The sequence below is a fragment of the Rhodnius prolixus genome, unplaced genomic scaffold, assembly GCF_049639745.1.
Source record: "Rhodnius prolixus isolate KJV_2025 unplaced genomic scaffold, Rpr scaffold_11, whole genome shotgun sequence".
Taxonomy (NCBI): domain Eukaryota; kingdom Metazoa; phylum Arthropoda; class Insecta; order Hemiptera; family Reduviidae; genus Rhodnius; species Rhodnius prolixus.
Genome location: NW_027411625.1, coordinates 10,469,532 through 10,488,098, shown reverse-complemented (window position 1 = coordinate 10,488,098; position 18,567 = coordinate 10,469,532). Strand labels below are relative to the sequence as shown.

The window sequence follows — 18,567 nt, the reverse complement described above, 5'->3', positions numbered from 1 at the left end:
ACGTCGTCAAACATTTTTTTAACAAAAACATTACTGATACAAAAACTCATTAATGATTATTTTAGTTGATTCGTTCATCAACTAGAGTCGTTCAAGAAGAACGAATAAGCTCGAAAAAGCGCGTCAGGTATAAAAATACCAGCACAACAGCACAGTAGTCTACACACAACACAGAGCAGTGCGTTGATTGTCAGCGAGATCTTATCAATAGTGAATAACCAGTCAGAATAAGAGCGGATGGCTGTGAAGAGATTTATCAGAGTGAATTTAAATTTATAAGTAATTCACAAATTTCAGTTATGCATACCAGAGATTACTCCAAATTAGGATGGAATTGCAGATTGGATTACAAATTTCCAAATCCTCGTAAGCAGAAATTACTTGCTTCATGGTCACAGGCTTGGGCTTTGTTACCGCTAACATTAAGGTAAGTTCCAGATTTTGGTGTCAAAAGAAAATGACTTGTTTAAGTGGCCAAGCTTCGTATAGATACAGAGTGAAGGGAGAGTGGCTTAATAAATTTCATTGCACAGCGACCTAAAAGACCAATTAAGCTCAAGTGTCAGTGTTGGTCATAGAATGTTGGGTGTGTGAAGGTGCGTGACAGATGGTGGTCCAAAGTTTATCAGTGGGTTTGATAAACCCAAGTAGTTAATCCCCTGTTGACCCTAGGTGTATTGCGTGAGTGCCGAGAAGTATGTGCATAAGTGTTTTGTGTTGCTTGACCTGCAGGGGCGCCAGAGTCCTTGAAGAAGTTACTGATCCACTTCAGTAAAGATAGTTAATGGAAAAGATGGGAAAACTCTTTCTGATAGTTATATTTTACACTCTTGTTTGCTGGATTTTAGTCTTGATTCTTACTTTAATTAGATCACAAGGCCTACATCCATTACAGCGTTTAAAATATCCTCATTTTATGTTCAGGCCCAAAAGTGATAAGCTTACACATATTTCTATCTAGAAAATTACAGAAAACTTGCATCAAACTGGCCACCTATCCAGTCAACTGGTATTCTGAATGATTCTTAATATCTCAATTCTGGGGCTACCTCACTTTTATTATTTCACTGCTGTTAGAACGTTGTACTGAAGTTGGGGAACTTCAAATTTTTTGGGTTTGGGATGATAAACTTCCCTTTGCAAGTCTCATCAATCTTACATTTTCTTCTCACTTCCAGATATTTATGTTACTGGATTAAGAAATGGTTCACCGGTCAGAAACCAGTTATGGACTTCATACGCTTGGAACAGAGTCATAGCTTTAGTGGTATGTATCAATTTTTGGCCTATTCATACTTTTAGCAGCCCTAAAGTAGGTCATTTGTCTAGCGGCGAGAATATTGCAAGAAGGCAGCACAATTAGCTATATTAATTGAAGTGGTTGAGGACTAAGATTAGGTGAGTGTTAGCGCGCTAGGCTGGCAGGCTGGTATCAAACGCTGAGTACCTTAGATTGCTTCTTCAGCTGACTATTGTAGGCTTCTTTGTCTATACAACATTTTCAGTGCACTCAGCCAGCCGCCCAATCGTCACATAATTTCTACATTAACGAAGTTATGTTATGTAAAGAAATCACTTAAGGGAAACGTTGAGTTAGTTCGGCCATTGAATTTTCAGATGAATAAAATATTGGGATTCCACTTTTTAATAAAATAATAATGTTTATTTATCAGCATAAATTAAAAGATAATTGGAAAAAATCCTTTAATATACATTTAGTACATGCTTAATAAATATTTTACAAAAAAAAGTTCATGATTATTCAGCACGAGCTCTGTAAAACTTTTTTGAATTGGTGATTCAGAAAATGTAATTATAACACTCTTGATAGTAATGAACTGTCTTTTTCTTGCTAAAGATATAGCGTGCCAGTTTTGGGTGGTCTCTTGCATGCTTTTCTTGAAGTTGGCTGTTTCCTTATTTTTGGGCTATTAGCGAGGGAATGTTAGTCACTAACATTTTCGTCTCAACCTCTGCTATTACTCCTGTTCTTGCTACTTCCTTGAGCACCGTTCTTGTGATCGTCTATATCCTGATTAGAATCGAAATTGGTTTCACCTTCAGAATCACACTCAAATGAGTTTATAATATCGTTACACAATTTTCGTCATCACTTGATATTTGTAACCTTCGACATCATCAGCAAGTGCAGTTACTTAGACTGTCAGGTAATGTTATCAGCAGACCGTCCAGTCAGCACATCTATCAATCTGCAATAATTGAAAGAAGTTAATAATATAAGTAGGTTTTGTTTACATTTTAGGTGTACCACTGGGTGGAATCGGTGGCGGAACTATTGGCCGTAGTTTTAAAGGAGATTTCTATAATTATCAGATGATACCCGGTCAGTATGATCCGATAATCGCAGAGGCGATGCATTTCATTCTAACCGTGCAAGACACTACTAGAAAGCAGACTCTTTACCAGACTGTGCTTACAGGAGATCGGTAAGGCATTAATTGGGATTAATATTAAAAATAAAACTAATTTTTTGTTGTTGCAAATAAAAGTTATTGTGATTGTGTACATGTAAAGATATCTTTCTTGAAACTGTTGGATGTAGCCGCTGATTCATCCTTTGGTTTGTTCTTAAAAACTTCCTGCGCTTTAGTTTCAACTTCCATGTTTTATGGAATGTTTTTCCTTTACAGAAAGTGTGCCATGAACCATAACAAATGATTGTTGGTTGAAACTAGAATCGCATCTGGACATAAACGCTGGGGGTATCAGAAATTCAGTGCCTTGAAATTATTCCATATGTTCTTTAAATGTGATAGAACTACGCTATCTCCTCACTTCCTACCATCCTAAAAATCTTTTACACATGATGGGAATGATTCTTGAAAAACTCATCCTCTAGCGAATATACCAAAACCTTAAAAACTCCAATGATCTTCCAAACCATCAGTTCGTATTCGGAGTGCAGATTCCACCTCCACTTTGACATCGCGTTGTAAACATCATCGCAACCTCTCGTGAGCGGAAATAGTAATGTTTCGGGGTTTCTTTGATATTGCGCAAGCATTTGATCGGGTATGACGTACGGGATTACTGAGGAAGCAGACGTCTTGTTCTTGCATCGATACTTCGGTGTGAGTATTGATAATTCCTTGTCCTCCTGCTATACTTTAGAAGCTAGTGTCCCGCAGGGAAGTATCCTTGGTCCCTTGCTTTCATCCATCATCTGCATTTCCGACATACCATCCACACATTGATATCTTCAATACGCAGATATCGGTATCCTCTATCCGCATCCCGAAATAGTTTTAAGATTGGTCTTTTTATTTAAATTTCTTACATGCATTAAACTGAAATACCGTTTTTATGCGATCTAGTGGGTACGGAAGTGCCAGAGAGATCTACCACTTGTTTCTGCTTTTCGGCTTCACTTCTCTTGTGGCTTGCTGAAGGATCATTTTGGTAAGCAAACTACTCTAGTTTAGCTGTTCTGTATGTAAAACTGGACGCATACTGATCGCTACTGCTAAATAATTCTCAAGCAAGGTGGTCCACCCTTGTAGACCCTCATAGAGATTTGCTTACCACAACGTAATCCTTATACGCTTTTTCTTTTTTCTCTTTCAATTTTTTTTATTGCATCAATAACATGTTTTACTGATTTTTACCTGTATTTCCAACTAATTCAGTATTAATTTTATGATTTTAGCGCAATAAATCGCAAATGCTTGTCCAGCTGGAAATGGAATTTGAGTTTGAAAGATATAGAATACACTGCACTTTATCCCAGATCATGGACTGAATATCTTATCAAAGAACTTGATTTGACTCTAATCTGTCGACAGATTAGTCCTGTCATACCACATAATTATAAGGTAAAATTTGGTCTTAGAATATTAAAGACATTATAAGGAGCATTAACAATACTTTGATTGAAAGGTTCGGATGTGGGAGATGTTGGAGGGTTTAGTTGAGCCCCAGAGCTCTGATCCGTAAGTCCAGATGAGTTGAAGTTACGTTTTTTATAGGGTTAGTTTGTTGAGTTTAGATTTAGATCTATCTGATCATGCGTTTTAGTTATCCGTACCTTTTGTTTAGTTGTTGTCTTTTGAGTCAAATGTACTGTATGAGGCTACTGTTTTAGTAGAAACCCAGGTAGCGTACTATGTTCGAGGTAGGGATGGGATTGTTGAGTAACAACACATTTGGGCACTTTTGACGCCTGAGCGTAAAAGTTATGTGGACACCTTTGCTTTCATTAATTTTTATGCGCCAATGGGTGCACCAGCTTTCTATTAGGTTAAGGTGCTCTTGAAGGAAACTACTTTTCTGAAGAGTGCCTGCTTCAGAAATCAGCAAGTATCAAACTTTTCATTAATAAACACTTCAGCTGGTAATTTTAGCCTGTTAGAAACGCTCGAAAAAGCTTATGAATTTTATTTAAAATTGTTATTAATTTTTCCCCATCCTTCTGAACTGATAAATGATTTCTCTTACTACTATTTGGGCTTTTAAGTTCTTCAACAACCACAAAAACAATAAAAAAAAAAAGTTCTTTAACATTTCATATTGAGCAATATTTTCAAGAATACTGTCCAATAAAAACCATTGTACTGTTGGAAATTTTTAAAAAACGATCTCATTAAAGTAATTTTACTGCATTAAATTGCCATTAATATTTTTTAGAATTTATTAGATGTCACACTCTTTTATAATAGCTCCACTTCAACTAATTGTAATATCAGATATCAAACTATTTATACTCAGGTTTCTAATAAAACGCTATTTAAAAAATAAACTATTAAATTATCATGAATTTATAAAATTATTCTCTTAGGCGCCACGATTGTCGAAGATGTATTGTGGTTACTCGGTTTGATTGTATTACATGGTTAATATAAGAAATTGACATTATGTTCGCTAGTCGCCTTCGTCCAAGACACCTAATTTGGTAAGGTGTTTACTTTTAATTACCTTTTTTTTTTACTTCCTCAATTCTTCAAACCCTAACGAACCAGTCTTCTTATATCTAGTGAGGTCAGTACTATGTGTATATATTATTAAAGGGAATAAAATAGCTGCATGAGAATGTAACTTCAAATTTATACCACTGAATTTTCGTTTGTAGGACAGTTCAGTGCCCGGTGGTGTGTTCGAGTGGATAATTGAAAATAATTCCGATAAATCCCTGTTTATCAGTATCACATTTACAATGAATAGCGCAAAGAAGACTTCAAATTCAGGTATGGGAAATTCGGATATTGTTTTTTTTTTTACTTGTGATCAAGGTTTTAGACCAGTTCTGTACTGATGGTTAGTCAGATTAGATGTATTACGATACTTAAGACCATCATCTTGGTTTCGATTATAGTCATGGTACTTCTCTCTAGCGTAAACGTCTATGTATCCAGCCTTACTTGAAACCAGTCTGGACGTACATCACTTGCCTTGTAACTATGAATTCAGTGTCCCAAACCATTAATATTTTTGTAAGGTCTACAAGATTCATCGATCATCTACAAATATACCTTCATATGTTACTGAGAAGACCTCAACATTCATCTGAATGTTTTTAGATTATGTGTCCAGTGAGATGTTTTCAAGAAAAGATGGAAACGTCATTATTTCCGGTGTGATGTTAACGGAGGAAAATGAGGATGGCATTTACTCCTTAGCAATGGCAGCTTTGCATAATGTTTGTTATCATACTTTTTTAAATCGAAGTATTTACAAATCATTTAACTAATTGAATGTATTTAACTTATTTTCAGAATAAAGTTAATGTGACTAAGTGTCCATATTTCAATGCTGACGGAAATGGAGCCGAAATTTGGGATACCTTGAGGCACTCAGGTGAATTGAAGGATGTATCTTCTCGAGGCATAGGTAAACTTTTTTTATAAGTTTACAATCTTTTACAAAGAACAGTAGTATTGTTAAATATTGTTATTGTCACATAGTTTATTGATGAAAATGTATAAAATAATTTAAACATGCCTTAAAACTAAAAAACAATTAGATAAAATATGCAAATGAAACAATATTCAACAATATTTATTTTTTTCTATTTCTTTTACCTTCTTAGACCTGGTTGAGGATCAACAGTTTGACGGTTACTAAAAATGTGTCCAAATAACTTTGCTACTTCCCCTTAAGGATGTTTCAGAAATATGACATTGTGTTCATTCTAGACAATGCAATTACGACTTGTTTGGGGTTTTTTGGGGTGTTATTTTTCTGCAAACTTATGAACATTGAACCATTTAGCAACTACTTCATTAATTTATTCTCTGTTCCCACCTTCGAGCCTGAAGAGAAAGTTACCATCTTAGAGACTTAAGTTCCTCGTTTTAAAGTTCCTGTTGCAACCTCTCTTCTACAACCTCATCAACATCACTTACATCCAACTCATGAACCTACCAGAGAGACAATACCCTCTACTACAGGCACGGACCTTCATTCTTTTTACCACTGTTTCTGGACAAATTTCTCCAAGCAGATTTTACTGTTATTGTAGGAAACTTCCTGCCAGGCTTTGTCAATGAAATATGCAGAGGACTAGTGATATCTCCAAAACTATTTTGTGTTAATTCTGTGACAGAGGTCTTATCAATGACCTCTGGAATAGTGCTTTAGTAGAGCTTCTTGAACGTCTTGAACCTGTTAGACCATGGGTTGAATGAAAGGAGTTGTGTTAAGCTGAAGAAATATTTGAAGTGATAAAGTCAAACTCCGGCAGCTTATAATAGGTATAAGGGCAGCAGATTGTAAGCAAGGGGACCGTGATGTGTAATGATTTTTGTTATTTAACATTGACGCCTGCAAGTTTTATTTCAAAGTGGATTTCTACCGAGGTACGACTTTATTTTCTTGAACTTTATTTACCCTCAAAATGTCACTTCAAAACACTTTCCTGTTTTATCTACAATATTAACAAAATCTGGTAAAAACGAGATAAGGCGCTATTCGTTTACACTTCATCAGGCCACTAACACAATGCTTACTTGATAACTCCACTTCTAAGCATCTTACAAGAGAACAGTCATTTGGGAAGGTTTTTACCTGCGAAGTTTTGGAGACTACTGGTTAGTTGGCGGGCAAACCGCAATCGCGGTTCGTGCAAGAAGGGCAAATAAAAAAAAAGTCGAAAATGATGAACTTTTACTAAAACTGCGATTGAGTAATCTATCAGGCAATCGTTGTTCGATGGACTTTCCATGAATTCTGGACCTTACAGCAAATAAAAATGAAAGTTTATTAAAAATTGATTTAGCTTCCCCTCTTTGGTATATCGCAAATAAGTTTTGTTTCAACAAGATAGTGGTTGGCCTTCCACTGCTCATGTATTATGTATTTAATATAAAAATTGTTTAAATGTATGTTCTATAACAAATAGAATTGTAATTTCTTGATGACTTTTTTCGGTACTGTTGGTCTTTGTCGATTGATGTTTTTGTTCTCAATATACTGATTTTCTCTATATCTCACGTAATTTCTTCATCTTCTTCTTGTTAAGGATCGTACTCCAAACAACGAAGTTGGTCATTGTGACTTGTTAATGATTTAGTTATTTAGTTAAATTAATTGTGTAATTTTCCACATTTTAATGAACCTACCAAATACCCATCTTTTCCCAACGTAGTTTCTTAATAGTTCCTGCCCACTCGTAACAGGTGTTGGAGATGTAGCTGTCTCTCTTTTCAATGCTTTTCTATTAGAGCGAAGTGGGTGTAATGTTGTTGTTCTGAGTTTTCTTGAACTCATATGTATTGTACTTCTGGCATTCGGTTCTATAGCAAAAAAGAATTTTGACGATCTTGTGAACCATTTCAGAGTGCTGAGTTTAGTTTTTTCTTATATTTTTGACTGTGTAACCTGTTCGGAATATCCTGACTTAAAAATAAACTTCGGAGTTTTTCAATTGTTGATTCTCCAGTAGAGGAGGTTGGTCGAAAATTTTGTTCGCCAACTATCAACTAATTGAAAAAATAGCTTTCTCTATATTTGCCCGAAAACATCTGCATGAATGCATTCCGACCTCATACTAGGCGCTTTCCCAAGCGTGGGTATCTTAGTTATAGTAAGTTGCACTATTGTGAATGCTTTATCAGAGTAAACATATGCTTCTATATCCTTAACATTTTTTAAATAACAAATTGAGCGTGCATTCGATTTCTTAACTCCACAATACTTTCTGTGCAACAAAAACGTACTTTTTTTGCACACATGATAATTCCATCGTTTAACGCGTAGCCGGTTTTAGCCTCTTCTTCCTGCTTCCAACTTTTCCTTTAAATGGACTAACTCTTTATCTATTCTTTAAAGTCTATTTTTTAAAGTTGCATATCTGCAACAAATAGACACAAATTATCTGAAGATTGATGTTGTGTTTCGGCGGTACTTCAACTATCACTATCTAATGATTATTTAAAAGGATGCCTTGAGATCTTTCTTCAAAGAACTCCACATAAAAAAAAAAAAAATTGGGAAGATGTTTCAAATGAAAGTGGAAGGTATTTTGTTTGCTGTTAGATTTTTAAAATTCGTGCATTTGTTAAATTTTGGTCAGAACGTTCGGAACTTGCAAAAAAAACTGTCTTCTTTTAAAAGTGTTGCTTACTGCCAAATAAACGAATAAACCAGAATAAACGAATTTATCGTTCTCTATTCTGGACCACAATGAGTAGTCGTTAAGTCTCAACGAAGTTCGTCATGAGGTATATTGAGGAGTAACTTGCCTCGTTTTATCTTGAAAAATCATTTATGTTATATCTAGTCAGAGGTAGACTTGGAAGTGCAGTTTGCTGCGGACTAGAAGTGCTGCATAACGGTGGTAGGGAGTTGGTACAGTTTAATCTGGCTTGGGATATGCCAATAGTGAGATTTCCTAAAAGTAAACAAAATATGAAAAGGTAAGTTATACTTACTGTTAAGATAGAGTGCTTCTGGATGTTGAACTTAGAATATGTTGTTCAAAATTGTTGTTGCAGGTATTATACGAAATATTTCAATGATTCTGGTAAAATTGTGCCTGAATTGTGTTTGTACTGTTTGGGGAATTATGGCAGATGGGAGCAGTGTATAGAGGATTGGCAGAGTTGCATTTTGGAATCAGAGTAAGTACAGGCTCATTACTCATAACTGAATTAGGTTGGTTGACTAAGGTTCGGAAGGGGTGGCCTCAGGTCACATTGAAGTCCAAGTATTTTACGCTCTTATGTATGAAAAACCTGAAATTTTCCAAATGGTTTTAAGACATACAGATTTTCACTATATTCTAAGATGACTGCAAGGAACACAATTGTCCAGAAATGACTGTGCAAACGTTCAAAACTAAGTTTTTATACCTCATTCCTTTAGGATTTATAATTTGAAAATTTTTATGGTTTTGTTTTTTACCCTATTGCGCCCAATAATTTTCTAGTTTGACTTTTAAATAAACTTGGGTTTCTTTCATTTACATTTGTCCTTAAGCTGCAGAGATGTAAATTCAACTTTTGCTTATTTCTTTTCAAATTTATTATTTCTTTTTTTAAAAAGAGATCTATTGTTTTTTCTGATTTGGAATTTCTTTATTCTAAGAATGGAAGCTAATTTATTTATTTAAAAAAAATAAATAAACATGGGGTTCCTGGAGCTTGCTGTTATCAGCGATTATTGCCGCATGGTTCTTCAGAATTTTGTCCAGTAGCTTGGTTTCTAGATTTTAAAGCTGATGGAAGAATTTATTTAAGTTAGGGTGTTAGAAACCGCATTAGATATCTTCTACATTTTTCACATTTTCACATTTCCACCCTTTACAGTTTTTAATCATAAAATCTCTGCATAATGTAAATGGCATATTTTGCTGATTTCTGACTAGTGTAAATTCTTTCGAAGGATGCACATACCAACTAAAGAAGTCATTCTTGACTTTAGACGGAGTATAAAAAGTTTTATCTTTAGTTTTGCCGTCATAATCATACCTAATCTTGGCACTAAACACGGTGCCAAGCCGTGTTAGTTAAGGTATATAAATTGCTATGTCCGATGGCAATTAAAAAAAAAAATTCAAAACAACTCTTTATTACAATTTTTTATAATAACAATAATTCTACATATAATTATAATAGTTACTCAAACTTAGAACAATAGAACAAATCAAAAATTTACCTTAAAAAATTTAAAGTTATTCATCTCATTACTAGTACTAGCATCTCATTCCCTATCCACACACACAGCCCGACTGACCCCGCGTTAGTCCGCTCACTCCCCACTCCTTGTTCTATTAGAACTTTGTCACTTCTTTACCGACGTCACTACACATCAATTGCCCACCGATAAAAGAAGAAGTGACAAAAGTCTCAAACACCAACTCGTCATCCTGACATAGGATCATGAAATTTCTTGAGAGAAGAAATGTGAAACTTCCCTCTAACAGTATGATCTAGTCTGGCCACCGTATAAGTAGATGCGCTATGCTTCGTTTGTATGTAGAACGGCCCTTCCCAAAATGGCAGAAACTTGGATGCTTCATTCCTACCATTAGGAATGCGTAAGGAAGCCACTAGCACCAGATCTCCAACCTCCAACTCTTGAATTTGGTGGTTGGCATCAAACTTACTCCTTGCCTCTTCACCCTTTTTTATAATTCTATTATGGGTTGCATCCCACAGTGCCGCTATCTGCTCCTCATCCAGCTGGCTGTTGGTGTTGACCACATACTGTCCAATTACATTTTCAAACAGGCATACAGTGTCTCTTCCACAATGAATCCTTATCGGATATCCGTCTACTCCCTGGTGGTAAGTATTGTTAATTAAAAATTCAATCAGAGGCAAATATTTGATCCAAAGTGTGTGCTTTTTCTCTTTTAACAATACTCGGAAGTATTCCCCTAGGTCACGATTTGTTCTCTCAGTTTTGTTTGACTGAGGGTGTCTTATAGATGCATAAGCTACCAAAATGCGTAATTTATTCATTTCTTGCTGCCAATTCTTGGACATGAACTGCGAACCGTGATCGCTCACGACTCTATATGGCCGACCTACTTCATCACAGAACTTCTTAACACATTTCACCGCATTATTGGTATTTGCGACTGTAACGGGGTACAATTTCGTGAATTTAGAAAAATTATCAACTATTACAAACAAATATGTGAAACCACCCTGCGCTCTAGGCAGAGGTCCCATGTAATCTACACTAACAGTTTCTAAAGGTTTTGAATTGGCCAAATAGGTATATTTGGCGTACATAGTATTATTGGTGATCTTATACATTTGACAAGTTTGACATTTCTTAATCACATACATTATTCTCTCTTTTAGATTAGGAAAATCAAAATATTTACTTATTAAATGAAACGTTTTATGAATACCTACGTGCCCATGACACTCATGAAATAACAAAATCAACTCTACAATACTCTTTTCAGGAACACAAATTTTGTTGTCCATACTTTCATTTTTCTTAACTAAAATTATTCTGAACGGACCATTGTCATTGTAGAAGTATTTAGGAAATTCATTGTTCAAGTTACTACCCTGCATAATATTAATTTTAACAGTACTCAGATTTTTATCAATACTGTAATAGTCATCAAATTTGGCAAACAAACCAGTCAATAGCTTCTCGTCCACTAACGATATTTGATTCACTTGTACGATATCCATTTTATTCTCCATCATCTCAGCTCTGCTATACCTCGATAAGAAATCTGCAACAACGTTCTTTTTACCCTCGATGTACTCTATTCTGTAGTCGAATTGCTGCATAAATAATGCCCACCGATGAAGGCGTGCAGGCAAGTTTTTACACTCATTCAGGTAGCTAAGAGCTTTGTGGTCGGTCTGAATGACGAAAGGTTTACCAAGAAGATACAATTGAAATTTCTTGACGGCCCAAACTATTGATAAGAGCTCCTTCTCAGTAATGCTGAATTTAACTTCTCTATCCTGAAGCATACAGCTGGCATACTGTATTACTTTAATCTCCCCATTAATCTCTTGGAATAACTGCGCTCCCAGAGCATAATCGCTTGCATCGGTCTGTAATATAAATGTTTCATTGAAATTTGGATGGTGTATAAGAATTTGGTCAGTAAAAACTTTCTTAATTTCTTCGAAATTGTTAGTATCCTTTTGACTCCATTCCCACTTCCTCTTCTCCTTCAACAGATGTCTCAACTTACTTACTTTTTCTGAATATGATGATGAAAACTTTTGATAATACCCACATAGGCCCAAAAATGATTTTAAATGTTTCTTGTTTTTTGGTATGGGAAAACTATGAATTAAATTAATTTTCTCTGGTTGTGGCATCACTCCTTCGGGTGTTAAAACAAATCCGACATAGTTCAATTTTTGTTTAAAAAATTCTGATTTTCCAAAATTCACAGTAATATTATATTCTTTAAATTTTTGAAATAACTTCCTCAGAATAATCATATGCTCCTCCAAGGTTTCAGTTAAAACCAACATGTCGTCAACGTAAAGCTGAATATTCGGCTTTAAATCTTCTACTATAGGATTGAGTGCTCTACACAAACTTGAAGTCGACACTTTAAGTCCGAATGGGACGCGTGTATATTGATACGTTTTACCTTCAAATATGAAGGCAGTGAACTTTCTAGAATTTTCGTCTAACTCGACTTGATAGAATGATTTAGTTAAATCTATAGCGCTAAAGTAACGCATACTGTGGCACTGCGCAAGTATGCCATCTATTTGGGAAGTGCGTTCATGGTCACCTTTTAATCTTGAATTTAAGTGTCTGCCATCAGTGCACACACGTATTGAACCGTCCTTCTTAGTGACTGCAACTAATGGTGATATGTACTGGCTCGTACTCTGCTCAACCACTCCACTCTTGATTAGCTTGTTTATCTCTAACTTGACCAACTCAGTTTTGTGATATGGAATCGGGTAATTTTTAAAAAAGAAAGGAGTTGAATCCATTACATCAAGTTGATACTTGAAGTTCCTAATTAAACCTGGCGTCTTACTAAAGATGTCCTTATATTCTCTAATGATTTCGTTGAACGATTCGATGACAGACGGATATTTCTTCCTTATCTCGTCGCAACTTTCTTCTAGTTTCAATTTCAGAGCCTCCTTCTCATCAACGTTATCCATGTTTTGAATATCGGCGGTGTTAATTTGTATACTGCAGCTAGTTAGCAGCTGATTGAGATGTGCGAATGGAATAGAACAGCGGTTTCCGTTAACTTTAATTGATAAAGTCTGCTCTGCAATATTCACGAAAGCATTAAGTTGTTCCAGCAAGTCCATGCCGATAATAAAATTCTGAGTCAACTCTGGTACCAAGTAAGCGTGAATCGTGGTTTGTATCTTGTCACTAACATTCACAAGCAAGATTATCTGCTTTCTTATGGGCTTTGAACGTTTGTTAATTGCCGATGTAACGTACAGGTTTAGGACAGGTAAAGCATCTACTTTTACACCTTTTAATTTACTTATAAAGTTATAGAAATAGTCTTCATTCATACATGTAATCTGAGATCCGGTATCAATTAACGCCTTCACCAAAAATTGATCCAATTTGAAATTAATTTCTGGACAGCATACCATTTTCTCCTCTCTTATTGTATAATTCTCCTCTGTCAATAGATTCGTGAATTCTTTCACCAACGAATTAATAGATGTATCTCCTGGCTCTGCACTAATTCCGTCTCCTTCCATATTATTCATAAAAGTAATATCCTTTTTTCTATTCTGCTCAATAGTTTCTTCTGAAATTCTCTTCCTTTGAAATTGATTACTTTTTATTTGATTTTTAATAGTTTCATTTCTCATTAATTTACTCCTCCAAAATACACGGGTTTTATATACAATAAAATTTTGAAATTCGGGCGGACTGACCCGCCCTTTCATTCGTTTTTTGCGTCATCATTTTTTATCTCAATATGATTGTTTGAAGCATAAGTTCGTCTGTTATGGTTTCCTTGTGGGTGATTCCTTCCCATTTCCTGCTGACTTGGTTTAATCTCATTCTTAAACGAATTGCAACTCTCATTATTATTTCTAATGTTGTATCCTGTCCTGTTAAATTCTCTGTTCCTGCTAAAATTATTTCCTCCGAACGGCTTCCTGTCACATGTTCTCTCCGCTTCCTGTTTAAACTTCGTAGTTCTATTCTGACTTTTAACTTCACTTATTATCTTATCTTCTAGCCTATTCAACAACTGCATGAATCCTTCAACAGTCTGGATATTCTGTATTTTCACAGCGCATTCTACAGTTTCACCAAAATGACTACTCAGTCGCTCACATAAATACGCCTCACTGTACTCTCTACTACATTCAAACGCTCTGGATACAATTCTTGAGAAGTACTCGCTAGGACGCTTATCCAAATGATCCTTGTACTTTTTTCCATCCAACTCTCTTGCAATCACATCATCATACTTCCAACCATGGTATTCATTCTTAAATGCTTCTTTAAATTCTTGAAAACTTTCAACTTTAAATCTTTTGATCATGTACCAATCTCTTGCCTCCCCTGCCAAGTGGTTTAAGATAAATTGTTCCAAATCTAAATACATCCCCTGCACCTTGTATAATTTGGTTAAGCTTCTCAGAAACTGCAATGGTTGGTCTTCTCGATTATTTTCGAATTTAAATTTGTCATCCACCATCATCTTCCAGCAACCACCGGCGCAAATATTCGTGTGAGACAGTGACGAAGCTTCAGCGCCATTATCTTTGGTTTCGGCAAGTTCTTGAGGTTGCATTACCTGTTCATGTGCGACATTTTGATCTGACAATTTTTTGATCTCACTGTTCTGTTTATCTACCGTTCTGCTTAATTCCGCGATTTTCTCATTTTGCTTAGCCATTTCTCCACTCATCTCAACTAATCTCTGAAGAATTTCCTCCATATTCTTTGACCTTGTAATCATCTAATTAAATGAAATCTCTAAACACTTCTACAACTACTATAAACTATATTATCAAAGGATTTATTTATTTTTTTTTTTTTTTTATAATAAACTAACAAAACACAGAAGAATAAAAAAATGAAAGCTTTCAAACATCAAAGGCGGTATTCAATAAGACAAAATAATGTTCTTTAAACAAGAAACCAACCAACACACTATTGAATAAAATAACAATAAGAACCTTTATTCCACTCTAATTTAAAATTATTTTGTTTTATTATTTATTTAATAAAATTTAATGTCAATCCCGGAGCGGCCCCCAAAATTGCTATGTCCGATGGCAATTAAAAAAAAAAATTCAAAACAACTCTTTATTACAATTTTTTATAATAACAATAATTCTACATATAATTATAATAGTTACTCAAACTTAGAACAATAGAACAAATCAAAAATTTACCTTAAAAAATTTAAAGTTATTCATCTCATTACTAGTACTAGCATCTCATTCCCTATCCACACACACAGCCCGACTGACCCCGCGTTAGTCCGCTCACTCCCCACTCCTTGTTCTATTAGAACTTTGTCACTTCTTTACCGACGTCACTACACATCAATATATATATATATTAAGGTATATAACACAAAATGGAACCAGTATCTAAAAGTAAATTCCTAATTAATATATTGGGAATATAAAATACTCAGCATTCATTTTTTCTTTTTTAAAATTGTACATCATTAATTGTAACCGAGGACCTTTTAGGACTTCAAGAAGAGATTTGCCGCCAATTCTCCCTTATGGTCTGTTCTTTTAATGAAATGTCACTGCAATTTCTCACAATTTCATTTTACAAATATTCTTGTCTGTAGCTTACCTGCTTGGTATAAAAGTGCAATCTTTAACGAACTGTACTACATGACTGCTGGCACTGTGTGGTTTCGGTTAGATGAAACTCGGACAAGAGACTTACCACAGCATGATCCAAGGTACGATTAAAGCATTTTAAAACGTTATTTCTCGATAGAGTTGTCAATCAGATCATTAGTCAAATTAACTTAATTTATCTTATTATTTTGTTTATCTTACTACATAATTGGCACGATTGGAACTACGTATAATATAAAGTGGGGTATCCCATTAGGATTTAAAACAGGAAAGATCTGGATTGCCCACTTGCTCAGTAGGAGCACTGAAGTGTCCCTTGCAAAATTACCCTAACATCTGATCGAAAAACTTGGTTTAGTTTTTATAGATCATTCCTTTGGGTGTATAAAAAATATACACCAATAGAAAGTTCAATAGAAAGTGGTTGTTCTGTTGCAAAAACGTGTCATGGACGGATTAAATAGTATTCGGATGGAGCCAACTCTGGACTGCAGTGTATTGTAATAAAAGGGCTCAGGTCTTACCCACCATTTGCTGAGAACAAAAGTAAAAATAATAATACCAGTAATTACATCGTACTCAGTGCAGCTCCACCAGCTTTTTTATTTTAATGCAAAAATGTTTTCAAACTTTTTTTTTATAGAATTCGATATGGACGTTTTGGATATTTAGAAGGTTTAGAATATCGAATGTACAACACTTACGATGTACATTTCTATGCATCGTTTGCCTTAATCATGCTCTGGCCAAAACTTCAACTGTCCTTACAGTATGATATGAGGGATGCAATCAGTGTTGAGGATCAGTCTAGAGTATGGTATTTGTACAACGGATTTACAGGATTCAGGAAGACTAAGGATACAGTGCCACATGATTTTGGGGATCCAGGTAATGTAATTTCTTGGGTTAAGTTCGGTAACGAAAAGATCATTTAGTTGATTTATGACTAACAGACTAAGATGTCTGTTAAGATAATGAACTAATTTAGGATGCTCGATATGTTACAGAGCATAATTCTGCGGGTTATTTATTTATAATTTAATTTTAATTTTTTTAATAATTTGAGCTTTTAATAGTAAGTAAAATTACCGAAATTACTTTCATTTCCTCACCTCATAAATCTATAAATAAGAGAACATGGAAAGTTTACCCAGTTGCTCATGAACCTCCGCAGCAAATAAAACAAACAAATTAATAATAATAACCCGACTTTTTTTTTGTCAACTCGGCTAATATACTTTAAAATAAAACGTCAACATACTGTTTAAAAGAAGCGGGAGAAATGACGAGGTGCTAGCAGAATCTGCGATTGTGCTCTAACAGTGAACAGCTCGAGTATCATTGTTTACTGTCATTGCACAATCAGGCAGTTGCGTCCTTATTGACTATTATTTTCTTTCTATTCTGCTCGAACCAGGAACGCCCCTGGCATTCGTGGAGCCCCCGAGTATAATATGGTAACTTATGGTATATGATAAGTAACTACATATTTTGCATTTTCCAAGTTTGATAAAACTATTTATTTATTTATTTTTTAGTTGAATAAAACTTTAATCTAGTGCAGATATAAATGTCAAAGTAAAAGTTATATACATATATATAAATATATAATATACAGGGTGACCAGAGTTATATGCTCCACCCACTTTTTTTTAAACGGCGGAAAATTTCGAAAAAATAAAAAACACGTATTTAATCATTTTTATTCTAGTTTATTTTTAGTGATTGACTCATTTTTTTAAACCCCTGTATCTCGAGATACAGCATCCAACTTTGTTTTTTCAAATGGAACGTTATATTTTTTTGTGCATATTTTTATAGTATTTGAGCTCCTAAAAAAAACAAAAAAACATTTTTTGAAATCGGTTAGGTTTTTCAAAAGTTATGGTAATTTAAAATATGAAAAACAAATTTCAGTTTACTGTCAAAATTACGTCATTTTTTTTAAAGAATCTGTTCAAACTGGGCACAATCAACGGATAGGCAAGCCAAAACCTGGACTCCCACGCTTTGCTTGTAGCAGCACTTATGGTGGCGAAGTCAAGATCTAGGCAGGCTAGAGTTATTCGATGTTCAGGTTGTTTTTTCTACAAACGTTTGGTGTGGAGTTTTACTTTAATCAACTAATCGGCCCATACTTCTACAAAGAGAACTTAACTAGTGCAAGGTATCTAACTTTTTTTAAGAGACATTTTGCCAGTTCTGCTTGAAGATGTTCCTCTATAACGTCGGCTAGATATGTATTTTCAACAAGATGGTTGCCCGGCACATAATGCGAGAGTGGTTCGAGGTTGCCTGGACAGAAATTTCCATGAAAAGTGCTTAGGGACTCATTGTCCGATCCAATGGCCACCTCGATCTCTGGACTTAACCCAAATGGACTATTTTTTTGGGGGATATCTAAAAAATAAAGTGTACAGTATCCTTAATCCCGTGGTTTCAGTCGATGGTCTGAAACGTCGAATAACTCTAGCCTGCCTAGATCTTGACTTCGCCACCATAAGTGCTGCTACAAGCAAAGCGTGGGAGTCCAGTGTTTTGGCTTGCCTATCCGTTGATTGTGCCCAGTTAGAACAGATTCTTTAAAAAAAAATAACGTAATTTTGACAATAAACTGAAATTTGTTTTTCATATTTTGAATTACTATAACTTTTGAAAAACCTAACCGATTTCAAAAAAATAATTTTTAATTTTTTTAGGAGCTCAAATACTATAAAAATATGCAACAAAAAATATAACGTTCCATTTGAAAAACAAAAGTTGGATGCTGTATCTCGAGATACAGAGGTTTAAAAAAATGGGTCAATCACTAAAAATAAACTAGACTAAAAATGATTAA

General features: G+C 34.8%; 1 protein-coding gene across 4 annotated transcripts in view; it reads left to right on the top strand.

Moving 5' to 3' along the window:
* The first annotated feature begins 99 nt into the window (after window positions 1-99).
* Window positions 100-18,567, top strand: part of LOC141459351 (non-lysosomal glucosylceramidase) — a 26,253-nt gene continuing 7,785 nt past the window's right edge. For 2 of the 4 annotated variants that reach the window (XR_012461452.1, XM_074138355.1), the window contains exons 1-11: window positions 100-427; window positions 1,179-1,267; window positions 2,246-2,447; window positions 3,668-3,833; window positions 5,087-5,201; window positions 5,535-5,653; window positions 5,730-5,844; window positions 8,735-8,870; window positions 8,949-9,074; window positions 15,713-15,829; window positions 16,372-16,616. Coding sequence is in view for 3 of the 4 variants with exons in the window: in XM_074138355.1 (XP_073994456.1) it covers window positions 300-427; window positions 1,179-1,267; window positions 2,246-2,447; window positions 3,668-3,833; window positions 5,087-5,201; window positions 5,535-5,653; window positions 5,730-5,844; window positions 8,735-8,870; window positions 8,949-9,074; window positions 15,713-15,829; window positions 16,372-16,616 (1,558 nt within the window). In the remaining variant the exon portion in view is untranslated. The remainder of the gene's footprint in view (window positions 428-1,178; window positions 1,268-2,245; window positions 2,448-3,667; window positions 3,834-5,086; window positions 5,202-5,534; window positions 5,654-5,729; window positions 5,845-8,734; window positions 8,871-8,948; window positions 9,075-15,712; window positions 15,830-16,371; window positions 16,617-18,567) is intronic. The other 2 variants (XM_074138353.1, XM_074138354.1) reach the window with 2 other exon arrangements.